The 10,935-nt window shown below is 44.5% G+C and overlaps 1 protein-coding gene across 1 annotated transcript; it reads left to right on the forward strand.

The window, feature by feature from the left end:
* Positions 1-364: 364 nt before the first annotated feature.
* FAXC (failed axon connections homolog (Drosophila)) lies at positions 365-8,180 on the forward strand (the record flags this gene model as incomplete). Its single annotated transcript, XM_009868031.1, has 3 exons — positions 365-582; positions 6,219-6,335; positions 7,897-8,180. Coding segments are annotated over 3 exons (619 nt in total), but the record flags the coding sequence as incomplete, so codon positions are not given.
* Positions 8,181-10,935: the final 2,755 nt, after the last annotated feature.

Consider the following 10,935-nt stretch of genomic DNA (forward strand, 5'->3'; position numbering starts at 1 on the left):
AAGGTCTGTGCAGTCAGTCATCTTTAGCTAATAAACTCTTTTGGTACCACATTTTGTTTTGCAGGTTTAGGAGAACTGCGCAGCTGTTTTTTAATATTTCTACGTGAATCTCATTTTCTCTTGAAGTAAGTCATGATTTACTGAGAGAACAAGCACTGGGCAGCCTGCCAGGTATTGCAAACTGGATTTTCTCTGTGCTGAGTTGCGTCAGGGCCTGCTCTTTGTGGGAAACTGCCTCTCCACCAGAGCACCGAGCACTCAGCGTTAAGGAAGCTCTCAGCGTAACCTTTGTGCAAGCCTGTGCAGGGTGATGATGAGCTGTCTCGATACGGCATCGCTGTAACTTATTTTCATGTCCTTCTAGGACTTTAGCTTATTGCCAATGGGTAGAAAATCTCCATGAGACGCAGAAGATGGTTTCGCTTTTTGGCCCCTTCAGCGACTTGCTGAAGTGGATCTTCTGCCACCTGACCAAAGGGATCGTGAAGCGGGAGATGTACGGCCACGGCATTGGCCGCTTCTCGGAGGAGGAGATGTACACGCTGATGGAGAAGGACATGCGGACCCTCGCAGGCCTCCTGGGTAACGTACAGCGAGTTACGCGCCTTCCGTCTGCTTGCAGCCCGCCGCCCACAGGGTGCAATCAACTGCGAGTACTTCCCAGCAACTTGATCACATACACAAATTATCTCATTTTGTCCATAGGCAGAGTCTACACTGCTCCCGTTATTCAGTGCCGCCCTTGGTCTGGCAGGGACACTGTTTGTTTCCTCTCTATTTGCTACCAAATCGTGTCTCCAGAGGGGTGCTCTTCTCTGAGCACCAGGTACCTGTATATCTAGAAGAGCAGGAAGTGGCCTGTGATTTTTGGAAGAGCATTTTGCTGTATGAATTTAGGAGAGCATAGTATTTAGTTCAGCAAATGATACCTTGTATTTATATTTTGGGGGGGAGGGGAGGTGGATGGTGTCTCATTTATTCTTCATGGGACTCATGGCTCTTTGATGGACTGTTGAGAGGCTGCCATTTGAAAACCATTTGCAGATGATACTTTGATGAGCTGGACTTTGTTGTACCTGAATGTTGTTAGTGGCTTTATTCAAACCTGCTAGTAGGAGATGGGTCTGTGTTGTCAAAGTAGGTGAGTTTAGGCTTCCCGGTTGTCTTGAATGAATCCCATAGGGTTAATCTTAAGGTTGACCTTGCTTAGCTAGAACTGCATGAGTCTCATTCCTGTTGTGTAGCTCAAGCTGAAATCTGCACCAGAACTGTCTACACCATGCTTCTTGCCTTGCAGCCTGCTGAGAGGTAACTGTATTGTGCTTCTGTGTAAAATTTGCATTTTGAGGACTTGGTTTGGGGCAAATTGTCCCTTCCCGTGAGTTCGAATCTCTCTTGCACAAGAAATCAAAAGAGATGGTACCTGTGTGGCTGCTTTGTTCCCTGTTACAGTCACTTTAAAGAGGTGGCTGAGTGGAGGGCAGGAGGGGTGCCTCCCTGCCCTGTGCTCTGAAGGAAGGATTTTTCACATGCTCTAAATAGATAAATTTGGAGTCAATGGAGGGAGCAGGGTGAGGAGAACCCAGCAGAAGGCAGAAACTGAGTGCTTGCTGAGAGAGGAAAAGAAGAAGGATGTTTTTGGACTTCTAAGGTATTTGGAAAGGAAGATGTTTTCAGAGGACCTAGATGAGGTTGTGTAGATTTTTCTGTGACTTTGTTTTCTGAAACAAACCTACTGTGTTGCTGGTTGGGAGTAAGGTGGAAGAAAGATGCATGGTGCATAGGCACAATGGGCAAGGGGGAGATTTGTTGTTGACTAGTCTTCTGGCGGTCTTATTTTTTTTTTTTGTCCCTTGTCATACTGCCTTTTGTTTGCTAACAAAAAAGTTACCTGTTGTAGTGCCACTTCAAAGAAAAGCTACAAAACCAGGTTAAGAGGTCCATTTTCTTTGTGGGGGAAGAGAGAAGGGAGCAGCTTATTCTATAAGAGGAGGCACATCTGCTGGGGAGTTGTGGCCAGCTCAAGGTGCCCTCGACTGTAGGTTCGCTGTGGCCGTAGCTTCAAAGTTTGGCATTGCATGGCTCCGTGTCTGTCACAGAGAGGAATGAGGTTGGAGACAGGAGTTCCACGTGTGTCTTGGGAGCTGGTCAGAGCCCCATGGTTCTGGCTGGACAGCACTGTCAAGCTGAAAGGAGTGGCGGCGGATGTGTTGATGCTAAAGTCATCCCTGTCTGCCAACAGCAGGTGTAGCCTTCAAGAGAAAACTGAAATGTTTTCCAAAGTACCCGTAAAAGTCTCTTGGTTTGCTCGTTTGAAGTCTGTGTCCTGTCTCTGGAGTCTAAACTTAAACTCAGATTTGTAAAGTTTCAGGTTCAAAGGGATCATTAAATCGTCTAGACAGATCTCTCTGAATCGGACTGCTTGGTTGCTGTAGTGAGGCCTGTGTCTTTTTTTTGGCTGTAACACATCTTTCTAAAAGGCATTCAGTTTTAATTATGAGATTTCAGCAGGCGGAGGTGCCACCACTTTCATTAGTAACTGGTGGCAGATGTTAATCACCTTCAACATCTGTTCAAGAATTTGACCTGTTTCAAATCGGACTTTGTCCGATTTCAGCCTGCAGGCTGATGCTCCTCCTAGTTCTTCCTCCCTCCCTGGGTGCCCTGAGTCATTTCCTTGTGGAGGTAAATGCTGTAATAAGTCAGTCTCTAACTTTTGTTTTTAGTGGGGAAAAACCCACTGGAAATCCTCAAGGATAAGTTTTTTTTTTTCCTTCACTATATGTATTTTTTTAATTATGTGATACATATATTATCGGGAGGAGTTTTATATTAACTTCCGGATTATCGATGAGGATGTTGTGCCTTGTGTAGTTGAAAAAGGCTTGATGGACATCTGCTATAATACTATTCTACCACATTATCAGCTGAATATTGTACTTTTTTTTTTCATCTTTCCCTTTGAAATGAATGTCAGATTAGTCAGTGTGAAGTTATGTGAATCATTATGTTTGCCCTTTCGATTATTGGAGCATTTGTCTAGTTTTCTACAACTGCCTTGATTTTTCTTTAACACCAGTGTGCTCAGGTTTTCTCCAGCTAACTGGTTGTGGTTGGGTCTAGTAACTGTGGCCTCCAGATACACCACCTGGGCTGGGGACAAGAGGTAGGATGAAATCTTCCAGCCTGACTGGAGACTCCTGTTTGACAGGGGAGAAGGAGAGGGCAGTCAGTCAGCCTGTTGCCTAGACAGGAATATCTGTGAGATTGCCCTCCACGTGTATGTGCCTGTGTATTTTCCCAGAAGAGGAAGCAGTTGGGATTTTGGCTGTTTAATTAGAGGGCAATCTGAAGAGCTTAAAAAGAATGCCTATCATGCAGAGTAGCTGCACGCACCAAAGTAGCTGTCAGTCATCAGGCATGTCACATTAATTTAATGCTCCTCATTTTTTAACGGAGACCATTCACATGGGAGCAAAAATAACTTTTAAATTCCAAGAGCTGCTTCCAGAGAATGATAACTTGGCAGCTGCCAGGTCTTGTGACATTCATTTTGACGTTCCCAGTCACATCCTCAGTGCTCTTTTTCCTTTCTTGTTCATTTCTGAGAATCATTTTTTCTTCTTGCATGTACCATTTCCCTAACAAACAGAGTCCTCTAGATGTCATATAGATGTGGAAATTGGAGTTAATCCTCCTGTGATGAATCAGCCTTCTCTGTTGGGCATCATCTTGCTCTCTGTCCTGCAGCCTTTAAACCACAAATGTAATTGGCTTGTGTTGTACTAGTTTCCTTCTGCTTGGTAGTAGTGAAGTGGGGGGACCTGGGCACATGAACTAGCGATATATAAAACCACACATTTCAGTTATTATTTAAAAGATGCAAGTGAGTGAGCAGTGCCCATAAATCTGTTGGTGCCATCTCAGCTGTCTGCCTGCCATCCAGCTTTTGGGTAAATGGGGGTTTTGAGCAGGGAGTTGCAAGGCAGCAGCTGTCTGAGCTGGCTTTTGAAAAGCATTTGCTGTTTTGTGGAGGGCAGGGGTGCTCAGAGTTGAAGCTCGGAGGTGGAACACAGAGGTGGGACTCACCTGAACGCGATCCTCTAAACACTAGTTGAGATACGCTGCAGCAGCCTGCCCAGGCTGGATGTGCTGCTGTGGAAGGGTGCAGGTCACTTGCTGGCCTTGTGTCTTATAAATCTGTCTCTTTACTAGGGTTTCTTGACCCAGTGCTGAATTAGCTGCTTTTTAGTCCTCCTCTGGTTCATAAATAGCAGAGCTATGTGCTGTCAAGTCCCTGGGCAGTACAGATTTGATCTAAGTCCACCAGGTGATACCTTTCTGTTGGATTAGCCAGGGGGTGTGATGAGGTGTTGGAGATTATTAGCACCGTGGCAGCCTCGATGCGAGAGGCTCTGTGTCATGTAGCATAAAACTGGACACTGAGAGATGGTGTCTGATCTGCCAGAAAGTCTTCTGGAAAAACGTTGCACTAAAGTTTTGGGAATGGATTGGAACTGGTAGAAAGAAATGTGCATGGAGGCTGTGCTACGCAGTGCAGAGTGATATAAAAGCAGATTCCCGATTTTATGGAACCAGAGCTGGATTTCCAACTCTTTCCTTTTGTTTCCATCCACCTGAAGGTGCAGGTGGGGTGCTTGGGGAGCCACTCTGCGAAAGAGTGGGATGGTTCAGCCCTCACTCGCTGCTGTAGCGAGATGGCAATCGCAGTATTACATCACAGCTCAACGTTGTTAAGAACTGAGCCTCGTGCCCGGTTGTGTAGTGCTGTGTTCCTAGTGTTGGCATGTAACTGTTTTGGGCACCAATTTTTTAGCTGCTGTTGAAGTTGATGAATGCTAGGTGCCTCATAAATACTGAAAAGGAACAACATTTACCCTGCACATAGTTTTCAAGCAATAGATTGATGCAACTGCGAAAGAGCTGGGGAGAGTTAACTCCACGTTAAAATTACATCTGACAGGCTAGGAGAGGTTATTACTGGTTATTGCTGCGCTCTGCTTTGCTGCACTATTGTACAGGGGGATGACAGCATTCATTGTACTGTATTTGGAATTTGATGCATTTTACTGCTGGACAGTTTTTCTAAACTCGCTCAATAACCTTAACATTTAATAACCTGCTGAATTACAGGCAGCTTATATTGGGCAGGGGAAGTGTGTTCTGGGGAGATGGGATAACTGGATTTGGTGAATCCAATTACTTACCACATTTCACAGAGTTTATAGCACTTTGGGCCAAGGCAGGGACAATGCAACCATCTGACCTCTGCAATACCTCACTCATGTTTCACCTGCGTGCCCTGTGTGCGGTCTTTGCTCCGGGTCTTGTGCCTGTGGTGAGGAAAGAAGTTTATACCGGACATTTCTTGCAAACAGTGGCTTTGAAATGTGACTTTATTTCCTACCTCAGGTAGTTAACCACCTGTTTGAGCTGTGGTGGCCACTTAGGACCATTATGGCATTGGGGTGCCCAGAGAGGTAAGCATAATGGCTGTGTGCAGTGGCTGTGTCCCTTCCCTGGACCAGGCCAGTCCCAGGCTGTTTCACTTGCCTGCCTGGATGCCTGAGGTGCTTCTGTTTGGTACCTGCCAAGTAGAAACCAGGGTTTTGAAAGCGGGGGCGCTGTGCTGGTGGTGTGTGAGAGGAGCTCTTCACTTCTGCCTATGGCTGTATCCTTCTGGAGATTCAGGTCATTTCTGAGCAGTTGCTGACAGTCTTGATGGGTCTGCCTGTTTCACCCTAAACAAATGATGGGAGAGGAAAGCTTTGATTACATCTTTCCTTTTTTTGAATCCAATCAAATGAGTAACCTAACACTGGAGAGATACAGGGTGACTGGCTTCTCTCAGCAAGTGCATTTGTGATTTTGAACTGTGGTTTGCACTGAAGGAGAAAATTGTGCTTTCACGCACCTGTTATGTGCAGAGATTTTTAAATGCGGCAAAACTAGTGCAGTGGGTCTGTGCTGCCAGCTGTGGTGAGTGGAGCCGGGTACTTGGCCAGTGGTGGTTTTGTAATTTGCTTTGTTATAGAAATGGTGAGCACAGGAGAGTCTGAATAGTTGAACCTTTTCAGCTATATTATTTCAGTAAAAAACCCCACACGATAAAGATGTAACTAGGGACATTATTTATTTTTTTTTAAATTGGGATCAAGTGAGATCTGGTCGAGACATGTTTGCTGTTGCATTTATAGGTGACAAGAAGTACATTATGGGACCAAATGTTTCCACTGTTGATGCCACTGTCTTTGGGCATCTGGCGCAAGCAATGTGGACGCTACCAGGGACTCGACCAGAGAGACTAATCAAAGGTAAGAAATCTTCAGTGATCTCTGATGAAAAACTCTTGGTGGCGTTTGCAGTGTTTAAAGTTGGAACACCTTGTAAGGACATCTGGAGACTGCAGCAGCACTTCAGCTGCATCGCAGGCTGTTCTTCCTTTTGATATAGCATTTGTATCCTGTAATGTTGTTTTCTCTTAAAATTCTTGTTTATTTTCTCTGTCATGTTCTACATGTTTCTATCCGTAACATGTTCTACGTGTTTCTATCCGTACTTGGTCTTTTCCCTGTTTAACACAGTGAAGACTGAATGCCTCCAAGGTCTGATTGCTGGGTAAACTATGAGAAGGCAGAAGCACAACCGTGAGCCAGATTTTGCTGAACTGAGTAGTTTCATTGATGGTAGAACTACTAGTGCTATCTGTTGTCATATTGAACTTACAGCCTTTGCTGTTACTGAAGATGCTGGGCAACGGAAAAGTCCAGCCTGTCTTTGGTGTCACCATTTTTTTGTATGAATTAAGAACCAACATCCCCCCCCCCCCCCCGTTTTTTTTTTTTTTCCTTTTTTTTTCTTGTGGGGTGATACAGGCATGTGAAAGTATCTTCACATGCCCTTTCAGAATGAAACCATGCAGTATGAAAAATGGGAACATCTAAGATGGAAAAGGATGTGAGATAGGTATAAAAGGAATGAATCTGACTTGGAGATCTGCTTTGTGCAGAGCAAGCTACTAAAGCAGCATAGACTTGCTCATTATTATAACTTTGAGGGAAAGAAAATACTTGAGATGAACTATATGGGCAGTACTTGTATCCTCTTCTTTCCCTGGATATCTGGGGAATCACAGGAAAAAAAAATGAAGGGTCCATGCCTTTCACGAAGGAATACCGTCTTTGTTGAACTAGTTCATTTCCAAGTCAAATAAATAGATGGTAATAGCATGCAGTATGGATGATTCTCTGTACTCATCCACCTACTCATGCTATTCTAAGTGCAGGTTTCACATACACGTTCTGTTTAATATGCTGTTATTTCTTTGTTCTTTGAAGATTTTTGTGATTTCTTCTCTAAGCACACTCTAAGCATAAACATATTTATAAGCATAAAGTCTAAGGTGCCAAGGCTAGGAACACTAGAGGTGAGCCAACGAGCATGAAAAACCCTGTAAAATGTGAGTTTATCTTGCAGACAACACTGCCATCTGGTGGTCGAACCCCCAAATTCACTGTTTAATAGGTGGTGTATATAGAGGCTTGAATGATGTCTTTAGAAACCATGTTTCTGCAAAATAAGCATGAGTTTTACTATGAAAAAGGGTTAGTATCATGTCTTAATTTATTTCTGTAGGAGTCGAATTTGGGATAGTTATTTTGCTACGTGCATTTATGTTCATTCCAGTGTAACCCTTCTTGTATGTAGGTTTAAGTTACATGAAGTTTACAGATGGGTTCTTGACATTTTGAAACCTCCGTGGAAGAAACCTGCACAATGTATTTCCAAACATTGCTAACTGTTTCTGCATCAGCAGGTGAATTAGAGCATTATTGGCTGGATGTATTTACTGGAGTCGCTTGTGCTGTGTTGCAGGTGAATTGATTAACCTTGCTATGTATTGTGAAAGAATAAGGAGGAAATTTTGGCCAGAATGGCACCATGATGATGATAACACTCTCTACGAATCGGAGGAAAGCAGTGAAGCCAGCAAGACTTACTCCCCTTTGCGGGACTTCAGTTTTTATTCAAGGACAGAAACATTTGATGAGGAAGGGAACAGTATTTCTCAAACCCCTGACACAGATTACACTGGACACTCCCTCTTTGACTCGGATGTGGACATGGATGAGTACCGAGATCATGAACAATGCAAGTGATGTGTACAAGCATCTCCCATTTTGCAGACAAGCTATTTCTTGGGATCAATCTGATTTAATTTCTCCTTCAGGTTGAAAAGAGGTTTATACCACTTTGGAAGAGACCGTTGTGCTTGATTTAGCTGTCACATGCTACCTGGACTATTTCAACCTTACTTCATTTTGTGTAACTATTGAGGTGGAACCAAGGTAAACAGTTATTTAAAACACGTGTGAGCAAACTGGAGGTCTAGAGGGCAGCAGAACCTTTCAATCTGTGTTTTTATGTTCAAAACTAGATCCTGCAACCAGGTGGGACAGACCTCTGGGAAGTGGAGCATTTGTCAGAACTGGCTTGTGTTGATCTCTTATCTTTACAGCAGGGGATTGAGGACAAAAATGGAAGAGGCGTGACCAACACACCTTTCTCCCATGGAAGAAAATGACTGATGCTGTATTGATTTAGTGGAATTTTGCAGGGAGGGGTTACTCAATAGCTGTCTGGGTGCATATGTTTTATTACAGTGTCTGCAGGAAAGAACTGCTCCCAGTTCTTTTGGAGACAGTCAAGGAAGGCAGGAGGAAAACGTATTCCCACAGAAGGAAGCTTTTTGGTGTTTCTTATTCTTTACAGAAGATTGAAAGCGCTACTCTAGAATATTTTTATTCAAGAGGGAAGTGTTGAGTTTAATGTGTAATCTCCTAGACACTCATGTGGAATGTATGTTGGCCAAACTTCTTCAAATTATTGTTGTTACACTTTTACTTCCCTCCACTGTTGTCTGCTAAGCAAGGCTAAAGAATTGGGATTTGTTACTACAAGCCTGTTGCTGTCTCAGCAGTGGGTGCTTTGTGCTCCTTACTGACAGACACGTCAAACCCATGAAGTTCGCAAGGCAATTTGAAGCATTTCTAGGCATGGGATACTGTGTAAATGCAAGATGTTGGTGCAGGCAATCAAATCCTTTAGGGCTGCCTGGAAAGGTGCTTCAGTGGGTGCTGGGTCCTGTACTGGCCTGCAGTGCACAATCCTTAAAGCCTGTGCACGGTGGGCAGTTAAGATTTAAAACAGGACAGCTGCATTGGCACTGCTGCAGGTGGGGATTTCCAGGTGCTGAAAGCGTGGCCAGAATTGATTTGAAGCTGCCTTTGCTAGCACATCCCTGAATCTGGAAATCCAAATCCAGAATCATTGCACAGGTGCTGCCATGCTTTATGCTCGTGTCTCCCTAAATGCAGGTTAGAGGTGAGAATGAATCCATTGGATTTACTCACCATTTCGAAGGTAAACATATACATCAGTGTTGCTTGGCTGTGACTGGTTTTAGGTAGAGATAAAGCATATGGAACATATAGACAGCTGCAGTATTTGTAAACATGCATGCAAAATTGGGTATTTGCCTGCAGACTTCAGTAGTGGTCCATTTAAAAATATTTTAATTATGACTTTCTCAATGGGTTAGATGAATTGGTGATGATCCCTCAGCAATATTTTTATAATGTGTTTGCTGTGCCATATGTTCTGGGAGCAGACAGGGCAGACAACTGCTTTAGGATGTTAATTACTGGTAGTCCTAATAGTCTGGAGCTTGAAATAACTCCAGCTTTTGAGGAAAAAGACTCCTGGCTTGTGGAGTGTCTCCTGCAGAGGAAAGCGCTTGCTCTGGGGAAACATTGAGCTAGCTGTGGCTCTGAAAGGAGGGGGGACACATCTGCTGTGAGTTCTCACGTCTGTTCATGCCTGGGAGCCACCACAGCGAGAGACGACAAGTTGGATGTGGCCTGAGATGGGTGTGAATTTGTGTGTCTTAGTTCCCTCGGCATGTCCTTGGAGCCATGATCTCGTCAATGGTCTCCGTTGTTGCGGGCAAGTATCATTTGCAAAGTGAACCCAAAACAGAGAAAGAGGAAGATGCCATGCAGTAACTTGGGACCCTGCTCAGGAAACTAAACACAGGAATAATGCACAAGAGGGTAAGTCTTAGGCTTGAAAGCACAGAGGTGGTAGCCTGGAATGCTTGTAAAACTTTATAGCCAAGCCAAGGGCAAATTCTAACGGTAAAAATTTAGGTATCAGTATTCTGGATAAACGGCATCCACATCAAAAAGCTCCTCATTAGAAATGTTCTCATTCGTTTACCCACACGTGTTAGAAGGCTGTGCTTTCTCCATCTTTCCAGCACTGGGAGGGTGAGCCTCGAGCAGATGAATCCCAGCCACAAATCACAGTTACTAAAAGACCAGCTCGAGTTCAGCGGTCAGTATCACCTTTATAATTTTGGTGGCCTGACAGCTCTGTCTGTGGCAGAGGCCCTCATAACACCTGGAAGTGTGGGTTAACTGGAACTCAGCGACTTCATTTTCACCCTCCTGTGTGTGTGCAGCTGGGTCAAGACCCTGCGTGGCTGCACGGAGCAGTGGCTGTGGAGACTAGAGATGCCAAGGTGAGGCACAGCCAGTATCACTCCATGGCCTCATTTGTCCACCAGCACTCGGAGCTGCTGGCATGGTGGGTAGAGCCGAAGGTTTTGGAGTTTCTTAGGGCTGTGGTTATGTTTGCACCTGATATTTTTTGCTTTGCTTTTGTATAACTGGCATGCCTCAGCCGAGGCCGACCCTCACCCTGAGCGGTCAGGTAATGGGCTTCGTCCCTTGTGAGGGTGAGGAAGAAAAGATCGGAAAAAGGAGAAGCATTTTTTAGCTCTCTGCTGAGTTTATCAGGATGCTCATCAGTGAGGTGATGTATTTTGCAGCTTGTCACATGCCTTTGCTTTCT

Source organism: Apaloderma vittatum, unplaced genomic scaffold (genome assembly GCF_000703405.1).
Source record: "Apaloderma vittatum isolate BGI_N311 unplaced genomic scaffold, ASM70340v1 scaffold26664, whole genome shotgun sequence".
Classification (NCBI taxonomy): Eukaryota; Metazoa; Chordata; class Aves; order Trogoniformes; family Trogonidae; genus Apaloderma; species Apaloderma vittatum.